The sequence below is a fragment of the Marmota flaviventris genome, chromosome 2 (genome assembly GCF_047511675.1).
Source record: "Marmota flaviventris isolate mMarFla1 chromosome 2, mMarFla1.hap1, whole genome shotgun sequence".
Taxonomy (NCBI): Eukaryota; Metazoa; Chordata; class Mammalia; order Rodentia; family Sciuridae; genus Marmota; species Marmota flaviventris.
In genome coordinates this window covers 109,906,959-109,930,755 of record NC_092499.1, presented here as the reverse complement: position 1 = coordinate 109,930,755, position 23,797 = coordinate 109,906,959, and the positions used below count along the sequence as shown (strand labels likewise).

At 44.9% G+C, this 23,797-nt stretch overlaps 2 protein-coding genes across 6 annotated transcripts in view; one reads left to right on the top strand and one right to left on the bottom strand.

Annotated features, from left to right (window-relative positions):
- Nucleotides 1-13,108, top strand: part of Herc1 (HECT and RLD domain containing E3 ubiquitin protein ligase family member 1) — a 192,285-nt gene extending 179,177 nt beyond the window's left edge. For all 5 annotated transcript variants that reach the window (XM_071608367.1, XM_071608369.1, XM_071608368.1 and 2 more), the window contains exons 71-78: nucleotides 1,609-1,778; nucleotides 2,757-2,926; nucleotides 3,206-3,371; nucleotides 4,174-4,250; nucleotides 5,211-5,463; nucleotides 6,186-6,338; nucleotides 9,460-9,765; nucleotides 12,433-13,108. In XM_071608367.1, the coding sequence (XP_071464468.1) occupies nucleotides 1,609-1,778; nucleotides 2,757-2,926; nucleotides 3,206-3,371; nucleotides 4,174-4,250; nucleotides 5,211-5,463; nucleotides 6,186-6,338; nucleotides 9,460-9,765; nucleotides 12,433-12,618 (1,481 nt within the window). In that variant the 3' untranslated portion in view covers nucleotides 12,619-13,108. The remainder of the gene's footprint in view (nucleotides 1-1,608; nucleotides 1,779-2,756; nucleotides 2,927-3,205; nucleotides 3,372-4,173; nucleotides 4,251-5,210; nucleotides 5,464-6,185; nucleotides 6,339-9,459; nucleotides 9,766-12,432) is intronic.
- A 5,875-nt stretch (nucleotides 13,109-18,983) lies between these two features.
- On the bottom strand, nucleotides 18,984-22,209 carry Fbxl22 (F-box and leucine rich repeat protein 22). Its single transcript, XM_027926004.3, has 2 exons — nucleotides 21,847-22,209; nucleotides 18,984-19,580 (listed from the first exon to the last, which is right to left on the bottom strand). Exons 1-2 carry the CDS (start codon nucleotides 22,191-22,193, stop codon nucleotides 19,238-19,240), a joined length of 690 nt encoding a protein of 229 aa, XP_027781805.1. The 5' UTR covers nucleotides 22,194-22,209; the 3' UTR covers nucleotides 18,984-19,237.
- Between the last annotated feature and the right edge of the window lie 1,588 nt (nucleotides 22,210-23,797).

The following is a 23,797-nucleotide window of genomic DNA, read 5'->3' as shown; positions in this document are numbered from 1 at the left end:
ACTGGTGGGCATGTTTTAAGTTTTTGTTTTGTTGTTTGTTTTATTTTATTATAAAATCCTTACAGATCTACAAAAAGTCTTTAAAATATAATGTGTATTTGTGTGCCTAACAACCAACTATGGGGGCTGAGGTTGTAGTTCAGTAGTAGAGTGCTTGCAGCATGTGTGAGGCACTGAGTTTGATTCTCAGCACTTCATGTAAATAAATAAATAAAAATAAAGGTCAATTGACAATGAAAAAAAAGAAAAAAACAGCCAACTGTGGGCACTTTCTGGTTAGATCCATTCTTTCATCCCGCATAAATGAGTCATTACCTTAATTGTACTTTATCTTTCTTACACATGTCTTCATATTTGGGTTGTTTCTTATTCAGGCCCCCAAGCTTTTTGTTTCTACTATCCTTTGGTGTCTATGGCACTAGAATTTCATAAGCAACTTTGTGCCTAAGAGCATAAAACTCTCTTCTCTTTTTGCTAATCTCTCTACCTCTTGGCCACAGGTCCTTGGGGAAGACTTCTCATAGAGATTGTTCTCTCTTAAATACCCTAAGATCAAGGTGGGGCTGACTGCAAAGTAGATTATAAACAAGTAGGAGATGGTTTCTAGTTAACAGAATCCAGAGTGATCAGTGCTGCCTTGCACTGACTGACCAGTCCTCAGAAACTTTCAGCTTCCAGAAGGATTTACTTCCATTTCAGGTCAGAGACTACAGTATAGCAGTTAATTTAGGTTTAGACTCAGGGACCACATTGCAAGGTCTAAGTCCTGGCTCCAGCACACATGATTTGAGTAACCTTGAGCCTATTTCTTATCTGTAATATAGCGCCTATTGTAAAGAGCTATTGGAGTAAATGAACCGATTCATGTAAAGATGAGAGAATAGTGCCAGGTACATAGAAAGTATTCAAGAAATGTTAGCCTTTATTAAGAGGAGTAATAATACCTCTGGGAATCAAGCTGTACAAATCTTAATGTACAGGAAACTCAAGTAAGTTGAGTAACTTGTTTTTAGTCCTTTATGTGCATTCATAAGGGGGTAGGTGAGGATGCAGTCCTATAATTTCCTTTGTGTAATGAAAAACCTTCATGAATCATGTAGCCTTTTATTCTGTCAAGGGCATTTTCTCTGAGATCCCTAGGGAGTGTGAGAGGTGGAGATGGCTGTGCCACCTTGCCCATTTCCATTTTCCAGTACTGCCTACCTGGTCCTCATCTGCACCCTTCATTATTATGAAGATGACAATTATTGAACAAGAAAGGAAGAATTTTACTTCCTCCCGCCCTCCTCCTTTCCTGCCTTTAGAACTAAGTCCCATTATTCATTCGGAACCTAAATTTCAGAAGATCAGGTTTCCATAATAATAAGATTTTTAGTTTTAAAAACCAACATAAGTGGATCAAAAAAATTAAGGTGAATTAATGAATAGAGGAATAGATACATAGATGAAAAAGCAAATATAGCAAAATACTAATTATAGAATTTAGGTAGTGAAAATAATTATCCATTGCATAATTATCTCAAGTTCTCTGTGCATTTGAAAATTTTCAAAATACTGAAAATAAAAGTAATGCATTTTCCTTTATGTGCTTGTTTGCTCTCCGGGCAGGTGTGTCAGTACCTCTGCAGCTGGGCCTTCCTGATGCAGTGCCCCCGCAATATGGGGCCCTGAGAGAGGTGAGCATCCACACTGTGCGGGCCAGGCTCCGGCTGCTTTACCACTTCTCGGACCTCATGTACTCATCCTGGAGGCTACTGAATCTCAGCCCTAACAATCAGGTAACATGCTAGATAGGAAAGCAATGCCCATGATGGGCTTGGCAGAACCTTTCTTTTGGCCTTTGGAAATTATGACATGGCTAATACTTCCTTTACTCTTTAATCCAAAAGAAGCAGAAAAGACAACAATTCTTGTCCCATTTTGTGGCTGGTTTATTAGGGATAGTCCAGATATTGGTGGTTGTGCTGCTAGACACAAAGTGGCTTTCCTTCTGTGTTTGGTTTGTCCACAACTTGAGGACGTATGAATGACTAAGCATGTCATGTATTTTCTACAAAGTCAAGTGGATAACTTAAGTGCACAAAGCTATTGGGCCATGGTCAAAGTTGTATAAAACGAAATCTGAGAAGTTTAGCAGACTTCTTTCTTTCCTTATGAATGAGCATTCTGGGCCTGTGGAGGGAAAGTGGGGGAAATAGAGTAAATTTGGCTGATTTGTCTGTTCACTAATTTAGAAAGAAAGGAAAGAAAGCTGACTTTATTTAATATATAGGCATGTCTGCCAAAATGTGTATCAATTTGTAAAACTATTAGTCAGAAACCTTTGGGTGACCAGTGTTAGAGCACATATGAGAGGTTTGACAGATCACTGTTAAAAGTAATCAGCCAATCAGCAGAATACTGTATAGCACTAAACGGACTGTTTGTATATAGGTTGTATATAGGTAGAGAAATGTTAAGTGAGAAAAGCAACTGAAAATTATATGTAAACACGTATGGAACTGGGAAGAAATAGTGGCAGTGGGGTTATTTGAAAGGATTATGTATGAATTACACATTTATTTGTGTGCTTTTCTGTAGTTTCTAAGTTTTTTAAAAAATGCTAATCATAGTATTTTATCAGAAAAAATGTTTGAAAAGGCACTTACAGTTACTAATACCCAGGTTTATGTTTTTAAACTGCATTTCAAAAAGAATTTATGTTCTAAAAGTGAGAAATAAGACATCATTTCTGATTACCTTATTTTTTGTTACAGAATAGCACATCTCATTATAATGCTGGAACTTGGGGCATTGTACAGGGACAGCTGCGGCCTTTGTTAGCTCCAAGAGTCTACACTCTTCCAATGGTGCGCTCCATAGGAAAAACCATGGTTCAAGGCAAAAACTATGGACCACAAATTACTGTGAAGAGAATATCAACCAGGTTGGCATACGTTTGTGTAATTCACTAACTAGCTGGAATTTTTTTAGATAAATGTTACTACTAACTCATCTTGTGAGGCTTAGTTTCCTCACTTATAAAGGATAGTAGTAATATGTTAGTTCCTGAGGGGGGTCACAATGGACACAGCACAGTTTTGGGCTGCTGTCAAGCATACATGTTCATAAACTGATGGGCAGATACCATCAGGGATCTTTGTGATGATCTGGGGAAGTTGGGGAGTCATATTTCATTCCCTTCTGCCTTTTTTTTTAAAAAAAGAGGACGGAAATGTAAGCCCATCTTCGTTCAAATAGCAAGACAAGTGGTTAAGCTGAATGCTTCAGACCTCCGTTTGCCCTCCCGAGCATGGAAGGTTAAGCTGGTCGGAGAAGGGGCTGATGATGCTGGAGGAGTGTTTGATGACACCATCACAGAGATGTGCCAGGTGTGTCCATGCAGTGTCCCTGCCAAGTTGCCCACTCCGTTAGTGATTCTCTTACTGTTTCCAGTGATCACTCTGTCAAGCATGTTTTTATAAATGTAGCAAGAATGCATTTGTGAGCCTCATATAAAGTTATACTGTTAGTGCTGGACAGATATATTAAGCAAGGATTTGGGAAATGCTTCCTGAAGATACCTTACTGCAATAAGTGTTAATGCTTCACCATCTACCAATGACTCACCATCTGTTATGCTATAATATTGGCAGAGGAAACAACAATGACTCATAAGTACCTTTTATAACAAACAAATCTGGGACCACCCATGTGCTTTCTGATTTATTCTGGTACTTTTAGAACAAAGTAGAATTGCCAGGCTCCAGGGGAGTTAGAAAAATAAGTGTTAAGTGTTTAAGCCAGTTCCCATTTTAGGAGCCACACTGGCAGCTTTTCTTCTAGATCAGCTTTGTCTAATATTGGGATTTTTCTGATAAATCCTATGACTAGAATAAAACTTGGCTATCATTTATTGAATCTATTTGAAATTTTAGCACACTGTGCTCACAGACACTAGATGGACTTTCTCATCCTGGTTCTTGAAACTGAGAGAGATTTTCCACATGGAAGATTTTCTAATCTTATTTAAAACGAAAACCAGAAAATTAAGTGCAGAGATGGCTGACTGTCAAATAGCATTATAAATTCCTCAAAATATTCTTTTTTTCAGGATGATCTTGAATATAATTCATGTTCTTTTGATGCGTTTGATTATTATTTCTTAATAAATTATTTTTCTTTCCTCTATAGGAACTTGAAACTGGGATAGTTGACCTTCTTATACCATCTCCTAATGCCACCGCAGAAGTGGGTTATAATAGGGATAGGTAAGGCGGTCAGCAAGTATTTATTGAATGTCAAAAATAACAACAACAACGGCTCACATTTATTGAGAGCTTCCTATGTACCAGGCACTGTTCTAAGTGCTTCACATGTATTATCCCATTGAATCATTATAACCCTAAAGACTAGATACTTTCATTATCCCCTCATCAGATAAGGAGACAGACATTTCACCATGACTTGGTATTTAATTATGGGACCAACTCAATGGTAATACAGAGGAGAAAGGTAATTTAGATTTGATTATAAAACCTGACTTATTTTATGTTTCTGAAGGCTTACATGATTTCCCTTTATTGAATTTTTTGCAGTCATCAAAAAGCTTTATTATACTATCAAGTCACAGAGCTTAGTATTTTGCAATTGCAGTCTATCCTTATGAATGCAAAATTTTAAATTTTGAATCCTACTTCATTGACTTGTAAATAATAAATGAAATTATTATAGGAAGTAGGACATTCTGGAGCAGGTAGGCCAAGGATCACAAGGCTATTTACTTTACCCTTTTATAGTTCTAAAAATAACTAAAAATATGGTCCCCATGCTGTCTAAAACAGTAGCCTTTTTTCATGTGTTTCTGTTGAGTACTCAAAAGTGGTTAGACTTGCTAAAAAGAACTGAATCTTAAATTTCATTTATTAATTTGTTATTTCTTTTTATTAGTGCATTAGAATTACACATAATAATGGAATTCATCATTACATATTTGTACCTGCACATAATAATATAATTGGTCAGTTTCATTCCCCAGGACCTTCCCTTTCCCTTTTCTCCTCCTCTTCTTCTGTTCTCCTGATCTCCCTTCTATTTTTATGATATTAGTGAATTTAAATAGTCACATGTAGTTAATGACTACTATATTCAACAACATAGATCTAATCTAATGTTGGAGCTGCTGTGTGAAATTTCTGTTGGAATTTTAAATTTTTCCTTCTCTTCTTTAGGTTCCTATTTAACCCTTCTGCTTGTCTCGATGAACACTTAATGCAGTTTAAGTTCTTGGGAATTTTAATGGGAGTTGCTATTCGTACAAAGAAACCTCTGGACCTCCACTTGGCCCCTCTGGTGTGGAAGCAGCTGTGCTGTGTGCCGCTCACCCTGGAGGACCTGGAGGAGGTGGATCTGCTCTACGTGCAGACCCTCAACAGCATTCTTCACATTGAAGACAGTGGCATTACTGAGGAAAGTTTCCATGAGGTGAATACTGGCCTGTCATGTTTCTGCTGGTGTTAACTTACTATATACACAGACAAGTGTTTTCTGTGTAGAACCAGGTATAGTTCTCCTCTTGATGTCAGGCTGGCCCCATGGCTACTCTTAGCAGCTCAACCCCAGCAGTCTCAATAGCTGCTAAGAGTAGAGTTGGCTCCAGCCCCCAGCTTCTGCTCCTTCCACTTTAATGTATTTTTTGTCTATGAGAGTAGAGAACCAAGGGGACCAAGGTGGAGAGAGAGGCCTGGTTGATCAGGTCCAACACACCTGGTTTGGGGCAGAGAGATTTGACTTTATTTTAACTATAACCAGATGAGTCATCACATTCTTGCTGATTAAGTAGCCTGATCAGTCAGACCTATCTTGTTTGCTTTGTTTTTATCCTTAAAAATCTTAACTATTACTGTTGTGCAATATATATCTGTGACATACTTTTTTTTTTTTGGTACTGGGGATTGAACTAAGGGGCACTTGACCACTGAGCCACATCCCCAGCCCTATTTTGTATTTTATTTAGAGACAAGGTCTCACTGAGTTGCTTAGCACCTCACTTTTGCTGATGCTGGCTTTGAACTTGCAATCCTACTGCCTCAGCCTCCCGAGCTGCTGGTATTACAGGCATGTGCCACCACGCCTGGCACTTGTGACATACTTTTTGTTGACATATTTGCCAAGTAATAAAATTATTTTTATTTTTCTCTTTTTAGATGATTCCTCTTGATTCTTTTGTTGGCCAGAGTGCTGATGGCAAAATGGTTCCTATAATCCCTGGTGGAAATAGTATCCCACTCACATTTTCCAATAGGAAGGAGTATGTGGAGAGGGCCATTGAATATAGACTTCATGAGATGGACCGGCAGGTGAGCTGAAATCTTGCAGGAGGAGCATGTGAATGCTTGGGTTTATCTTTGAATGAGAGCTGATGGGTTACTACCATATTGGGGCATATGTATTTACTGCTTTGATGTATTTGTACCTGTGTTTCAGACCATGTTCAGAGAATTCTCAGGCCCAATCTGTGGGTCTCCTATCTCCTTACTCAAGGCCTTCAATCAGCTCTGAATTGGTCATTGGTTGGAGAGAGGCCAAGCTTTTAAAACCCTGTCATTCAAACCTTGTCTTCACTCTTCCTCAGTTTAGTGTATCTACATATCCACTGCTTCCCACCCCAGCCCCCGTGCCCCCAATTCTGGCTGGGTCAGTCAACCCCTAAACACTAGTCTTACAATCCCATAGCATGCCTCTTTCCCTCTTCTCTGCAATCCTTTAAGCCCCAGCTAGGAATTTATTTCCTCCAAGATTTGCTTTCCTCTGGGTCCCTAATCTGTAAGACTTTTTTCTGTACTTTGAAATCTCTTAAGATATACCACATACTTCTATGTGATGGTCTAAGAACTAAACCATAGAGTTTGGGTCTTATTTCTTTATTTTTTTATTTAAGACTTTGAATGAAGAATGTTTTTTCTATTTCATTTATCTTTTTTCTGTTCCTATAAATAAGTAAGCATTTAATAAATGATGGGAGTATGAAAGAGCAACCATAGAAATGAATACTGTGCCCAAGAATGTTGTTTTTGGTAACATAACCATTAATAACCATTTCAGTAATACTTATTTTCAGAATATATTGGGGTCTTCATGAGAACTGGACCCAAGCTCTGTGGCCATCAAGGTTTAGTAATTTGAAGGGTACATATTCCATACCCTTTAATCCTGGCTGCTGCTTTGACTTTGGCTTTGGGCCAAGTCCAGTCAGAAAAGTATTTCTCTTAGCTTACTGAAGGTGGATTCTGTCAGTGATGCTGTTTACATAGCTAGGACTTAGGTTTTATCTTCTGTTTGTGAATGTTTTTAATCTTCAGAGAATAACTCACTAAAAAATATATTGATTACCTCCACACCAGGCATGGTGCCAAGCACCCTTTTTGTGTGTGTGTGTAGTTTTTCCCATGGTTACTCTGTGAACTAAGAATTACTATTGCTGTTTCACAAAAGAAAGAACAAATCAGAAAAGAGGTGGTGTGCCCGTAGCAGAGCTGGGATCCCGAGCCAGGCTTCACTCTAGTTGTCTAGGTTCTTCCACTAGCCCTTCCTCTGAGGGTCAGATTGATGTTCCACTTCCTTTCAGCCATGTTTTGCCATGCCCTGACCTTTTCCTTCTCTTTTTCTCAGTAATAAGGCCTTTTCCTCTTCATCTCTTGGAACTGAATGTCTTCCCATAATTGTCCCCAGTTATCCCCCTGCCACCTCCAGGCAACCAGCCCCATCTCTTAGTATTATTTTTTCCAGTTTTTATTTTGTATGGTACTAGGCATGACTGCTTGGTTTGACATGCTTTGGCTTAGGATATTTCTTGTAGATGGCCACCACTGCCAATCCCTGTTCCTCAGTACTGGGCACAACAACCCCAGTACCATTATAACCCTAGGGCCTTCCCCAACATGTGGTTCCTATTCACATTCTTAGAAGTTTTGTTGTTTATTGGAGGTGATTTTCAGTTGGACAAGAGAGAAGAATATATGAAACAGACCTTGAACTGTAAAGAGTTGTGTTTAGGGTACACACTACTGTACAACCTTAGAGGAGACATTTTTTCTAAGCAGACATTTGGGGCAGACCCTGGCAACTTCTTCCTTGGCCTTGCGTAGCCAGACCATGCTCAGCACTGTGCTGAGAGAACCAAAATGGTATGATTAAGTAAACATTAGTATGAGCCACAAGGCTTCCATGTAGTTTAAATCTTCATTAGAGTCATGTTGGTAACAGTATTGTCTCACTTTTCACATGACAAGATTAAAATGATAGAGTTAGCAAGTAGATCTGGGATTTAGAATTCAAGGTTCCCAACTAAATTCTTTGTCTTTACCAACTTCCTATATTTATTTTATTCTTTGTGCTTTTCTTCTTAACAGTGAGCACAAATAATTTTTATAAGAAGGATATAACTATTTTTTTTTTCCTTTTGGTAGTGCAAGGGATTGAACCTGGGAACATTCTACCATTGAGCTACATCCATACCCTTTTCTTTTTTCTTTCTTTCTTGGTACCAGGGGCGCTTAACCACTGAGCCACATCCCAGCCCTCTTTTGTATTTTATTTAGAAACAAGGCCTTGCTGAGTTGTTTAGGATCACTAAGTTGCTGAGGCTGGCTTTGAACTTGTGATCCTCCTGCCTCTGCCACCTGAGCTGCTGGGATTACAGGTGTGCCCCGCACCTTCATTTTGCTTTGAGATAGGGTTTCACTAAGTTGCCAAGGCTGGCCTTGAGCTTGTGATTCTCCTGCCTCAACCTGCTGAGTTACTGGGAATACAGGCATGTACCACCACACCTAGATAGGATATAAATATTTTCAAAAGAACAATACAGCTGGGTGAAGTGGGGGACAACTATAATCCCAATGACTCAGGAGGCTGAGGTAAAAGGATGATAAGTTGGAGGCCAGTCTGGACAATGTAGCAAGACCATGTCTCAAAATAAAATGAAAAAAGACTTGGGATATAGCTCAGTGATAGAGTGCTTGCCTAGCATGCATGAGGCCCTGGGTTTGATCCCTAGTAGCACACACAAAAACACACGCACACACACACAAAGGTTTATATATATATGTGTGTGTATTTGTATGATGTATATATTACAAATTAGTGTACAGCTACATGAGTCTTCTAAGAGCTTCTTTTGTTGATGAAATTCAATGCCCACACATAGCACAGTTTAACACCATACAACCATGTGTGACCAGGAATATGAGTAAGTGGCCATTGGGAGTATGCTGGTTTTTGTGGGGAGAAGGAGGCAGGTTCCTAAGAAGAAGTATAGAGTCCCAGAGCAGGGCAGGCTCTAACAAGGGTGGTCCTGTTCACAGGCCTCAGGGTCTAGGGAGCAGACGAACAGGCAGCAGTGCCCAGCCCAGTTGGGTCACCGTGGGCACACATCTTCTCACACATACACATGTTAAAATGAACACCCTCTCCCGGGAGCAGGTGGCTGCAGTCCGAGAAGGGATGTCCTGGATTGTCCCTGTGCCACTGCTGTCCCTTCTCACAGCGAAGCAGCTGGAGCAGATGGTGTGCGGGATGCCCGAGATCTCTGTTGAGGTCTTGAAGAAGGTGGTGCGCTACCGTGAGGTGGATGAGCAGCATCAGCTGGTGCAGTGGTTCTGGCACACGCTGGAGGAGTTCTCCAATGAGGAGCGGGTGCTCTTCATGCGGTTCGTGTCTGGACGCTCTCGACTTCCAGCCAACACTGCTGACATTTCTCAGAGGTTTCAAATCATGAAGGTTGATAGGGTAAGTGAGCTAGTCTTCTTTCCTTTGTAATGTCTGCCTGCATTTCTTGCTTTTTGCTTGCATGTTGGGAAAACCAAACTGTGACCCTCAAGTAGGCCTGCTGATTTAGGCTTTAATCTTTGTGATATCTAGATTTTTAAAATATCAAGCAGTAAAACTTGTTCAGTAACATCACTTAGCTTTTGTGGAAAAGTTCTAAATTGATATAGAAAGCATACTGCAAGCAACAACCTTTCTGAATCTTCCAGCATCTTTCCAAGTTAAATCTAAACTTGGCAGAAGGATTATCGTGTTGCCTCTTTTTCATTGTGGAACTTGTATGCCTGGTGTGTGTATGCCACAGTAGGGACCCAAAGATACCAGGAACAGCACTAACATGCTCTGCACTTCCTGGTGTGGTATGCATTGTGGGGAAAGTGGTGCTGCTTCTCTATGGCCTAATGAAGTGCCCCACCCACAGAGCCCCAACACAGCTGCACTTTTGATGGTGGCTTACTTAGCATAAAAGGGCTTTGAGTCTGAAGTGCATGCTTCTGTCAGAATCATCTTTCTCAAGCATCCATTTGACCACACCACTCTCCTTTCAGACCTATCAGGGGCCTCTGCATTGACTAGAGAATATATGCCAGCAGTCTTAGCTGCCTTAAACACCTCCACAGTCTGGGGTCTTTTCCCCACCTTCTAGAGTCACCTCTTTACACTTACTGTGTTCTGGCCATAAATGGGTTGCTTTCCTTTCTCCCCAGAAGACTATGCTGTTTTTAAACTTTTGTGGTTTTGTGTTGACTCCTTAGTATGTTCTTCACACTGCTTTTCATGTATGCTTGGAAGCACTTATTTGTCCATTAAGTACAATGCCTGTGCTGTCTCCTCCAGGAAGCCTTCCCAGATGTTTTCATGTGCCCCTGCTCCATGCCTGAAGGCAGACCTAGTTAGAGCTCCTTCTCTTGGCCTCCCGAGCATTTGGTACACCCTGTGAGCCCAGCACGTATTTTACTAAACTGGGAGTGGGTGTTCCCTCTGACTCCACCACACTCTTTCCAAGCCCTCCCTATGTAGGAACGGGCAGTCTCTGAGCAGGGCACATGGTATATGATCAGAAGTGTTAAGGTAAGTGGGATCTCTTTACAGAAGGCCCTTCTTCCAGTTTCACCTTTCTGATGTTTTTCCAGCAACCGTTCATGGAAGTTGCTGTAGCCAAAGCTGTGCCTCTCCTGTTGCTTTTTGAGGCTGCAGGCCTGTACTTTGCTCCTGGACTAGGCTCACCGGAGATGCCATATGCAGGAACAGTTATGAAAAGAGCCTTTCCATAAATTTTCTGCTTGACTAGCCAGAAACTATAAGTTGTGAATCTGTCTCCTTGCTTCAGTGTGGTGGAGAGGAGGAAATGGTTCCCTTCTATTCAGCTCTGAAAACAACCCTTGCCTTATGTCTGTCTGTGCTGAGCTGTTCCTGCCACCCCAGGAGTTAATCCACCACTAATCCAAGGCCCATTTGTGGAAAGCAACAATAAGCTCTGGGGGTTGTCAGCCTCAGAAACTGACTGCTTTGGCTATTTCCTTTGTAGCTTTTAGATAATTTTTCCAGTATCACATTTAAGTTATCAGAGCCATCTGGTGGTGCTTCCCTTCCTTGCTGTTTTCAGTTTTTCTGCACTAGAGCTCTCTGTCATCACTGGCTCTGGTGCATTTAGGCTCTGCCCCCACCTACCTCCCACTGCTTTGAAATGCAGCCCAACTGAGTGTGGGACTGAGAAGAGAGCTGATTTCAAAAGGAGGCGGGGCAAGAAAGAGAGGGCAGATTCTTTTTGTAAAACTTAATTTTTAAAAAATTTATTACAGTGTCACATCATTATCAACCTTAATAGATAGTTTGCAAAATTGTTGTTTGCCAGGAGGGACAGGGAACATACATACTTGTCTCTCCAGTAATAGCCATTTTCACCTTTGTGTAATTCTTCCTAGTCTTGGCCTCAGTTATACACATTTTTGAATGAGGTATCTAGAATTTTTGTGTTCTCTGTTTTTAAAAAAAAATCTCATAATCTGTTCCAAGCACTCTTCTGGTTTGCTGTTGTCATGAGTATCATTTTAAATGACTGCATCACCATCAGTTAAGTGCATGCACTGGGCTTTAACTGCTTCTCCCTCGTCTGGGCTGAGTGCTGGCATTGATGGCCAGTGAAGAATGTAGAATGCACCCTGGGAGCACAGGGAAAGAAGGAGGGGGCACTGGTGGTTCCCACAGCCAGTTACACCACACACTTGCTCCTTTCACTTCACATTTTGTGCTGAGGAATCCCTGCGGCTGGCTTCAGTTCTGCCCCCTCTCGGTGGACAGGAACAAATCTCGCTACACTCTTACTCCATGCCAGTCACTGTGCAAAGTATGTTTTCTCGAACAGTCCTGCCAGAGCTTATTGTTGCTTTCCACAAATGGGCCTTGGAGGAGGTGAGAAGAGGAAGGAAGTGTCTTCACCAAAAGCCTCCAGAGCTACAGGAAGGCAGAGCCTGTGCCTAATCTGTCTTGGCTTAGTCTCTGCCTTTCACTTGAAGTGCCCATGCAGTGATGCCTATGTGCCTTTGGGGTGGCGGTAATGGGCAGCCCCCCTCCTCCTCCTGGCGTCCTGCTGCCCACAGTCATGGCTCTGGGTCTATCTCTCCGCAGCCTTACGACAGTCTGCCTACCTCACAGACGTGCTTCTTCCAGCTGAGGCTGCCCCCCTACTCCAGCCAGCTGGTTATGGCTGAGCGCCTGCGCTATGCCATTAACAACTGCCGCTCGATCGACATGGACAACTACATGCTCTCAAGAAACGTGGACAACACTGAGGGCTCTGACACTGACTACTGAACGACCGTGGGTGCTGTCACCCCCTCCTTTTTCTCAATAATGCTCACTTCCAATTTGATGTTGATATACTTTTATGGTAACTAAATAGATGTTTTAGGATCATAAACCGACATTATAAACAGTGGCCACATTTAGTTACTCTAAATTTAACAAAGAAATTAGATGTTTTTATTTTTCTGTGATTGTACAAAAACAAAACAAAACAAAAAAACACAAAACAAAACAAAAGCAAAGTCCTCTCAGTCAGGTTTTTCCCTCCATATTTTTGGTCACTTTTGATAGGTTTGCATGGAACCATTTTGGTGCATTTTTAGTTGGGAATGATACCTTTTTGTAAACCCACGCAGTGAACATGAAATTGTACATTGTGTATAATTGTTCATTAGAAAGGACAGTTTTACATGAATATTCACATATTTATTTTGTTTTAATTTGAATTGCCTGTGCAGGGTTCCTTATGCAGAGAAATAAAGCAGATTCAGAAATCAGAGTTTGGACTTCTTTTGTTGCTTCTGGTGGAACTGCAGCCTATGAGTTGCCTGCAAGGTAGACATCAGCCTAGAAGGACTGAGCTTTGGTTTAGGTCACTCTCGCTTTTTGACTAATTCAGAAATATTTCTTCACATTTAGAGGGGGGCTTCGCCTGGAAATGACATTGCAGAAGATTGTCATGATAAGAGCCAGGGTTCAGACACCCTCTTTGCATTTGTTCTTCTGTCATCCTGGGTCTCTCTCACTTGTTCCCTCACCCAGGGCACTTGTGTCAGCCACTGGTTCAGCCTCTTGGCACCACCCCTCCTCCTCTGAACAGGCAGCACACCTCGTGTGCAGCTCCACCAGCCAACACCACATGGTGCTGGCCCTGCCTGCAAAGAACTGGAGAAGACAGAATGAGCAAGTGATGGCATTAAAGAACAGGATAGTTTAAAACAACTTGTCACTCTGCCAGGAGAGCAGCCAAGTGGGAGGCAGTAGAAGACCGCTGTCACTGGAAGGCATACTGTGGATGAGTAAATGAATGTGGATTGAATGTGAGGAGGAGTACGCGCCTTTCACATCCTTGGGGAGTTGTTCAGGGGACTAGGGAAGAGCCACGCTTCATACTTGGACCCAGCCCGTGTGATCCCTCTGTGATGTGTTTGTGCATTCAGGAATGACAGAATGAGTATGTGTTCTGGGGTAAGGGCCATCTTGAGAGCAGCTGTGAGGCTCTATGAGGCTCTAGCTGCCAGAACATGAGCAGGAAGAGGCAAGGACTGGGTGACTTGTCTCCTCTACTAATGCAGGTCTGTGCCAGAAGCTGCTTCCAGTGGACTTCAGGGCCAGGATCTTTGTCGACAGCGTGCCCCAGTGAGGTGCCAGGCAAAAAGCCTTGTAGGCAGAGGCATTCCACAAGAAAGGTAGAAGGTGTTTGTTTGTTTGTTTGTTTGTTTGTTTTTCCAAAGAAAAAGTAGAAGAAACATGTTTTTGCCAGCTAAGATAATCTGGTTAATGGCTTTTGCCCAGTGAGAAGACTTAACATGAGAATGATGACGTTTTTGTTTCACTGGAAAAAAAAAAAAGGCTTCAGTTGGAATTGAGTCTCAGAGGAAGACCACAGCATCTGGGGAACCCCAGGGTGTTCTGGGCAGCGACAAGCCCTTAATTTTGTGAGTTGGGTTAGTAGCAGTGTTGAAGGGCTCTGAGCTTGAAGCACTCTCTCTGGGGTGGGGGACATTGCCTAGTTTGCTGGGCCAGAGAGAGTTTCTCTAAGAGAGGACTCTGCTGCTGAGGTCTTGAACAAAGTCAGGAGGGCTGCTTCCTAATGATAAGTGACTGCCCCTCTTGCTGAGTTGACTGAGGGTATGCAAAGCTAAAGGATATGGCTACAGATTCCAGGGTTATTTCAAGTGAAAATAGTGCTTCTACCTTTGTGAAGCTTTGACCTTTGGTGCCACCAGTAGGTGGCCCTGATGAGTCCTGGTTCCTGGGTTAGGCCTAACAGACTGCTTCTGAGGAGGTCTGACCCCTGAGGGGAATCTGTCAGGATGGTTTTATAATATGCTGTTTCTCTGCTGGAAAGCAGCTGTTATTCCTTCCTTCTGTTGACTATTGAGAACTTCAGGTGTGTTGAGGGGGGCAAGGGGAGTCCCTCCTCTGAGGATCCTGATGGCCCTCTGAGGGCCTCATGTAGGTGTTTTTCGTAGTCGATGCCCTGTAGAGACTTGGGTGGTTTATTGTTTGCTGACCTCACTGAGTGAACAAATACTTTCAGTTTGCTTATCTTTTATTGTAGATGGACATAATACCTTTATTTTTTTTATTTATTTTTAATGTGGTGCTGAGGATTGAACCCAGGGCCTCGCATGTGCTAGGCAAGCGCTGTACCGCTGAGCCACAATCCCAGCCCGTTTGTTTTGTTTTTGACCCTTAAGTTTTCAAGAAAAGTTTGACCCCCTGCTGTTAGAATTTAAGATTTCCCCAGATACTTCTCAAGGTTTGACTTTGTAATGGGCCTCCTAGCTTTGTGGCCTTTGCCAATGACGGCTACATCTGGTGAGCCTAGTTTTTAGCTTTTTTTTCCCTTTTTCTGATTTTAGTCCTTTTTTAAATTATTTATTCCAATTAGTTAAACATGACAGTAGAATGCATTTTGAACATCATACATAAATGGAGTATAACTTCGTGTTCTTCTGTTTGTATATGATGTAGAATGACAGTGGTTGTGTAATCATATACACACATAGGGTAATAATGTCCAATTACCCCCATGCCCCTCCCATCCCTTCACTCCCCTTTGTCTAATCCAAAGTACTTCTCTATTCTTCCCTAGCCCCCACCCCTTTATTGTGAATTAACATCTGCAAATCAGAGAAAACATTCAGCCTCTGGTTCTTTGGGATTGGCTTATTTCACTTAGCATGATATGCTTTTGCTAAGAAGCTAAAAGTATGTGTTCGACATGAATCCTAAACCTGGAAGGGAGGTCTCTAATGGTCACATGATCTCTTTTACAGGATGGAAATCCAAGGCCAGGAGAGGGAAAGCACTCAATCAGGTGCAGCAGCCTACCAACAGCATACTGGGTTAGATCCTAGAAGGCTCAGTCAGCTCCCTCCCAACATTCAGCCTGTGCAGAAACAGGCACATACCTTGCACAAAAATCCTCCAAGCATCACCTCCCATTTCCTGGGGACTCTGAAACACCTGACCCAAGTGAATGTGGCCTGATCTTTCTGCTAGCCTGAGAGTCCTATGCACACCAGGCAGCATGATGCGGTTGACTGAGCAGCTTCCAACTAGAGAGCAGCATCCTACTCAAGTGCTGACGTGTCATTCTTAGCTTTCCCTGCATGTGACCTTGGCTACCTTGACCAAAACAGAGTGAAAAGATTTGACATTCCAGGAACTAGGGAAAGTCTGTAGTCTTATTAATAAGAGTCTAGAGGGCACAAGTGGCCTACTTCTAGGTGGCTCTTGAATACCATCAGGCTCTCATCTGCCCAGCTTACCTTCCCTGGTGGTGCCTTGTGCTTCTTGACTCTGCCTTTGCTGAGCTGAACCTGCTGACACCAATGTTCTCACAGAACCTGAGGGAGCTGGAGGCAGCCCTCAGGCTCAGTGCAAACGTTCTGTTCTCCATCCAGTAGAGATGCTGGCCCACCCACATACAGACCTGTCTCGCTTCTTCCCAGTGCCTGAGCCTTGTGAGTCCTGCCAGCCACTCAACTTTTCTAGCCCTTATGGATGTGAGGACAACTGCTCTTGCCTTGCAGGCACAGTACATTGAGTCTCATAACTGTCACATAGAAGGTGGTGTTGATCCCATTTTACAGATGAAGAAGCAGGCTCAGAGAAATTATAACTTGGAGAAGCTGTGCACACAAAGCTGGGAGATGTACTCAAGAACACCCCTCACTCCCAGCTGCATATCTTCTCCCAACTAGAACTGAGTCCCTTGGCCTGGCCCAGTCCACAGCCAATACCAAATAAATGCTGCTTAGATGAATGAGTTGGCTGATTATTTAAGCATTCAATGCCTCCTGGACAAACCTCTGAGAAGACCTTGGAAGTTGTGTTTCAGATTAAGCAGGGCATTCCTCCTGAAGGTGAACAGCTACTGTTGGAAGGCAGAGTGCAGAGTTGTGACTCATCAGTGCCCACCTTCTGGGAGCACCTAAAATGGCCCTTGACTCAGGGACCCAAAGCCTCCTGGCCACAGTGGGAGCCAGTTTAGAGCCCTGATACAATACTGGATACAGGTATCAGCACAGCTTTGGTTTTATGGTCACTATAGTTTGGGTACGTGGGGGTTAGCCTGGAAAGCCAACAGTCATTTACAGAAGTTTCCATAGGAAAGGGACTTTAGGGGGATGCAGGTTGCCCCATTCAAGCTCAACCTGCTGTGACCTCTGCTTTACAAACACAATCCTGATCCTTACAAAAATCCCACAAACAAGGTTTTCTAGCTACCCCTAATTAACATAAGGAAATCAGGAGGAGATCTGACCTGCCTTTGGTGTCAGGGTTAGAAAGTGAGGGGGAATGGACTACAGACTTATATCCATTAGGCCTGAAATCAGGATCCTGTTCCCAGACTAAACTACCAATTTAGGGCTAACAGGACCTGCTGGGCATTGGGGCTTATTAAGATGATAAAAGCAAAGCTCTGGAGTTAAAGTGACTGTTTTAGACATTCAACATCCTCTCCTACCCCTCCCCCCCAAGCTCAAGCTTTCTTTCAACACTGTTCACCATTGTGGAAGGAGAATTAGGGCCCTGCAAGGACCCTTTCAAGTCCAGAGCAATGCAAGATAAACTGGAAAGTCACCTGGAGGGAGCCTGGGTCCCACCAGCTAACAGTGGCCTATCCCCCTCCACTGCAGCTGGCAGCAAGGTGGGTCTGGCTTTTCACACAAGATTAGAAGGGATTATGCCAGGAAAGGGCTTGGATGTTTACCTTGTTCTGGTGTAAGCACTGCCCCAGCCAGGGGACCAGGAGGAGCAGAGAAGCCCTTCAGCAGTTGCCAGGTGGGGCAGGGCAGGAGAGGTAGATGCCTATGTATCTACCTAGAGAAATTTCTGGGACTTACCTTTTTATTGTCTGTGCTTAGGCCCTAGCTCCTGCTGGGATAAACTGACCTTCAGTTTTTATTTCATCCTTACTACAGTCTGTCCCATCATAGCTCCCTCTCTGATCTCTCCCACTTGGCTCTCCTCCTCACTCTGCAACAGCTACACTGACCTTCTTGCTGTTTCCCTAACATACCAGCCATGCTCCTAGTCCTGGACCTTTGCACATGCAGTTCTCTTGGCCTGAAATATTTTTCAGATGGCTGACTTGGTTTCCTGGCTCACCTCATGTCTTAAGTATCACCTTCTCAATGAGGTTTATGTGGTCAACCCAAATCTAAGTGCCTTCCCCCACACGTTTCTTGGCCAGCAATCTCCAAATCTCCCCTACAGTTTCTAACTCCTCCAGTACTCACTACTTCTGTATAATTATCCAGAATGTAAGCTCCACCCAAAACAGAATTTGTCTCCTTTATCCTTGCTTTTTTCCCATTTGGTCAACAAATTAAGGAACCTGTTTTAGGGATCGGGATGACAGAGAGGAGAAACACTTGGCTACAGACTCAGACAAGGTCTTGGTTACAGCTGGCAGTGGGTGGAGCCAGAGTGTGAGCACTGCTCACCATTGCTGCTCCCCTGCCTCTTCCACTTACCCAGTGTTCCCTGTACCTGGAACTGGTGGCAGAGAACCCTTAGTAAAGCCCTGAAATTACAACTGGAAGTCCAGGCATGTGCCCACGTGCAGCAAATCCAACAGATAAACCTCATTTTTCACCACTTAACAAAGGTTCCACTACTACTATCCTTTTTTTTTTTTTTTTCCTCTTGATGGTGCTGGGAAATTGAACCCAGGGACTCGTGCATGCTAGACAAACACTCAACCAACTGAGCTATATCACTAGGGATACTTAGTCAGGGATACTGCTGCTGTTTTAAAATCGTTAACTTTTTTCCTCCCATTGACATACTTTTCCCTTGTGCGAATGGTTAAGAGTATCCGTTAACTCTCAGTTTACATATGAAAGAATGGGAACAGATTATCTGGAAAGGCTTCTGCCGTCCTCCTAGGACCACATCTGCCCCCAAGAAAGGCAAGCAGGCCAGGGTGGCGTGGGCCAAGCCGCGAACCAGCCCTTAGGCGCTGCAGGACTCGCTCTGCAGAAGCTCTCAGCGGCCGGGCCGCAGCGGGGTCGCTCCGCCTGATTCGCCAGGAACGCGCGCGACGGCCGGAGCCCCCTGCCTGTAGGGGGCGCAGCCCGTGAGCTCCGGCCCTGCCTGCCGCCGTTAAGGAGACCCACCACACGGTCCGAGTCTCGGAAGATAACGCAGGCGCCTCCCACCACTGCAGAAAAGGGGGGAATGGTGCTGGTATTGAGAACACAAAGTGTTTCCCAGCCATGCAGTCGTTTAATCTCGCCTTCATCCTCTTTATAAAATCATGATGTGAGGTAGATGGGCATTATCCCCAATGTGCAGACGGGAAGAATGACGCCAAGAAGGCGCGGCGGCGGGCTCCAAAGCAGGACGATCTGACGCCAAGGTACTTTCTCCCAGGGCCACGGCCGGCCTAGCTAGGCAGCAGCTTGCGGAGAGCCGTGCCCGACGCTGGCGGGCGCGGGACTTGGTCGGGGATCATGGCCGCGCTGTGTTCGGCGCGCAGGACCAGACGCGGGCAGGCGGCGCGCAGGCGGCGCAGGCCCGCGGCGCTCACATTGCGGCAGAAGTCCACGTGCAGCGTTTGCAGCGCGCCCCCGTGCGCCGCCACGGCCGCCAGCGTGCGGTTGGTCACGCGCGCGCAGTTTTCCAGGCGCAGCGCGCGCAGGCGCGGGCAACTGCGCAGCAGGCGGGCCAGGCAGTCGTCGGTGACGTGGCCGCAGCCCGACAGCGTGACGGACGCCAGGTTGGGGCACCTGCGGGAAGAGCGCTGTGACCCGGGGCCGAGACGGGCGCGTCAAGCCGGCCGCAGTCCCGCCGCGACTCCTTCATTGCACCTGACCGCACGCTACACGGGCAGGGGACTCTGCCTTTTACCGAGTTTGAGGAAGTCGCCTGCAATGAGCAGCCAGGATTCCAACAGGGCTTTCTGGACAATTTCCCCAGCCTTTTCTGCCGCTGCACCCCCACTATACCTTAATGTTGAGGGTTCTTCGCTCAGAGTTTCAGGAACCTCAGTAGGGAACCCGGCCCCCAGAGACCCAAGCCTTCTGTGAATCCAGGGCTTGTGGTTCTGGGTTTTCTTTTGTGGTCTTAGTTTTTCTCTGGTCTCAAAGCTTACCTCAGGCTCCGTAAAACCTTTGGCAGGATTTAGGAGGGGTTTCCTTAGGGAATGGCTTAGTGACATGGAAGCCAAGCCCGGAACGTGTGCCTCAGTGTTGGTTCTAGAGCCCAGTTTCAGCTCAGTTGGCTGGGGGCAGTTATTTCATCATCCAGGTGTGTACAATTAGGGACACCCAGAGAGTTTTTGGCCCAGAAAGCTAGAGATCCCTCTGCTCCAGTCTCACCAGCACCTGCAGGAGAAAAGATCTGGACCAAAGTTAGACTTGGCTTATTTTCAGTGTGTCTTTAACCTTATTACTCACTGGGCCTTAGTTTCCCTGTGTGTGACCGTGGGATGTTTACTCATGGGCTTGTGAGAATTAGATGGGCTTTGGGGTGTAAAAAGACTGCAACAGGGCTTCCTATGTGCAGCTGTAACTCACTTTCCTGGAAACAAACAGGACCAGATTGCTTCCACTACAGGAGCCTGAGTCTGGAGTCTGTAGCCAGAGGGAGTTGAGTCTGGCCTGGTCCTTTTCCCCATCAGCCTCCCACTTTGTTCCTTCACTGCACCCAGCTGGCTTATGTCCACACAATTTTGCTGGGGAAAGAGAAGGAACTAAAATATACTGGGCCCAGCCACATTTCACACACTGAGCCCATACCTTCCTTAAATTCTTGTGCTTTCTTTAATTACATAAACAGAGCTGGGGAACTCAAAGCCTTTCCGTCTTTCTGAGACACCAGAGCCTGTTGCTAAACCCATCCTATGGCCCAGGAGTTCCACTCTACACCTTGGGTTGGGGAATTCAGCCTCATCCTTTAAAGCAAGAACACAAAAATTCGGGCCTAATTCCTCCCACCTCACCCTCCTATAACCCTCATTTCTGAACCTTGTTAAAACTCATCCAAACAACCTGGGCTGGTCTAGTCAGGACCTCGCTCCAAGTCCATCTTCTGTCATCCTGCAGTTTTCAAAAAAAGAATTGCAGGGGAGGGGGGTTCTTTCCTCCCATTCCTGTTCTGCTGCCAGCAAACAGCAAATATTAACCTTGGTGGCAACAAACAAGCCGAGCCTAGTTTTCCATGAAGCCAGCCCAGCTTGTTATGCTCCTGGTGCTTTTTCTCAAAGGTAGGATAATCTGGTGGGCTCTGTAAGCTCCCTGGCTGCTGGTGGGGGATGGGGAAGGCGGGCCTGGTGGCCCAGCCTGTGTTGGGGGTGCGGTTGAAAGCTTCAATACAGGATGTTTGGGGGACATACTTTTAAAATTACTCAATATTGATTTGAAATTAAAATTTAATTGGGTAGTCCATAAAATATGGCAACCCTAGATTGTGGGTAAATCATACCTCCTCTTGGAGGATTAGTTTGCTCCTTTGTAAAAGAAAGCTGAACTCCTGCCCTAGGGCCACTGTGAACATTAGTAAGTTCCTCAAAGGAGACCATTATTTATTGTTACTTCCAGAATCTGGTGTGGCTCAGCTAAATCTATCCTTCCTCAGCATTTCTCAGACATTGGGGCTCCTTTCTAGGGCCAAAATGGAGAGGTGTGCTGATAGCTGAATCTGGCAACCTGTTCCCAGGGCCTGTCCTTGAAACTCCAGGCCTAGCTGGACCCACCCAGCACTTAATGGCTGCCAGAGAGGACAGCTGCCTAAGAGCAGGGACGGTTCAGCCCCAGTGCCTTTACAACAGAGGCAGTTCTTGAGACCCTAAGGCTGAGAGGAGTGTTAGCTGATAGGTCATCTACTAAGAGCTGCACTGAGTTCAGGGACTGGGCATCTGCCTTGGGCCTAGTCTAAGGTGCCCCAAAGCAGGAGGCATCTTGATCTTATAATTTGCACTTCCCTCGTTCTCCCACCCCTCCCCCAGAGTCAGCACCAGCAAAACCAGAGCTGCTCAGGAACAAAGCTGCCTACCTGTCACACACCTGGAGGAGGAAATCACTGACCAGGCTCTCATGCCGGCTACAGATGCTCCTCTGGAAGGTGCTCTTAAGCCAGTCCTCAATGCTGCACACCTGCACCTGGCTGGAGTGCCAACAGATGGACAGGCTGCGCAGCGCTGGGCCCAGAAGGAAGTTGTTCTTCTTAAGCTCAGTGAGGGAACGGAAGTGCAGCAGAGGCCAAAGAGCAGGATCCTCAAACACATCATGGAGCTGGGAGCAGGTCCTGGCAAGGCTCTTCCTGCTGTCCTTGTCCAGGAAAGAGAAGAGATGCAGCAGGCACTCCCGGTTAAGCTGGGTTATGTGCATGGTGAACGGCATCCACAGAGTGTACCCAGCCAAGGCTGACCTGCCTCCTGCTGCTCCTCCCCAGCTCAGGGCTGGTGGACATATATGGTTGAGGAATGGTGTTTATTTTTGGCCCACAACTGGTCCTGAAGCTCTTGGCGGTGGGGGTGGGGGGAAGAAAAGCCAGGATCCAGACATACGTGCAGTAGTCTGTGGCTCGGCTTATGTTCAGAGGGATTGAAAATTCTGGCAGAAAAGCAGCCTATTGAAGTTAAATAGTTTACTTAAAAGGGATTTCTTTTCCTTTTAGCTGACAATGGTGTTTAGCAGAGTTCTTTTGGTTTTTCCTAAGGCATTTTCGTTGGAGGTGGCCGGCCACACCAGCTCTGTCTGGGCTTGCAGTCTACCCACTGGCAGGGAGTGTTTGTATTAACTGGTTTTGTAGGACATCATTGTAGGTCTGTTGCTCCACCTTTACCACAAAAAGGCCTGCTGGATGTCAGAGCTAAGAATGGTGGTACTTTCCAAGCTCGGAGCAGAATCCACAGGCCATGCCTCTTTTCTGTTACTTTTGTTCAGTAGACTGATGGCTTCCAGGTAGGACTGAGCTGCCTTCAAATCCTACTGCCCTCCACTGGACAAGAAGATTTCCTTAACCTCCCAGATGGCTCTAATTTTACCAAGTTGTTTCATAAAAGATTTAACTGAAGTAATTTTATCTTTCCAAGGCTTTTACTTTCAGCTTTAGTTCATTTGGCCTTATATTTTTTACATGTGTCCTTCTGTTTCTAGCTTGTACTTTCCAAAGTATCAGGACAAAGGAGGTATCTCTTAATACAACACTGCATAAAACACTTTTATGTACTTTAATAGGTTTTTGCTGTGGAAGGCAGCCATTGCATCTGCTCTGAGTGTCCTTCCCTCTTAAAGAAACCCATGGATCATCCACTGCCCCCTCTCATGCTCCTGTGGTCAAGTAGCCTAGGGGTAATAATATCTATTAAGTTCTCCCTTCTTAAAGCATCTGAGGCCTCCAAGTGGACCTACTTCCTAATACCTCTTCATCCCTAGGCCTGTGGCCCTGCCTTTGTTCCCCTGCTGTGAGTTCCTAATTGTGTTGATGGGTTGGTTTGGGGGACACTGGTACAGTGCAGCTCCAGACATCACCATTCTGCCTTCGCAGTACCCGAGGTAAGGACAGTTTTCCTCAGCTAGTCTAGGGAACTTTTGTTTACTCCCCTCACTGAACTGGAATTGGAAGACTTATTTCTGGATATGTGGTTGTGACACTGATGAGGTGGCCATGCTATACCTGCTTCTGGAATCGAGGCTGGCATGTGCCAAACAGAGGCAGCTAAGGAAAGGAGAGCACAGCTGTCCTGGTCAGCATCCCTACCCTGAGCAGTCTCGGCTGGTCTTCCTGAGCCTGCTACCCCAGCATGAGAAAGGGACTTGCAAGGGGGCCGCTCATATTTCAAGTTCATCATTTGAGTTGTTCAGAATAACAACTGCAGCCCTTTGGGTTGTGTCTGATTATGCTGCTCCACTGCAGGCGGATACCTAGAAAACCTCCACATTCCCTCCCAGAATCCTCTCCAACCATCACTTCACACAGGCTGACTGACCATTGGGAATAG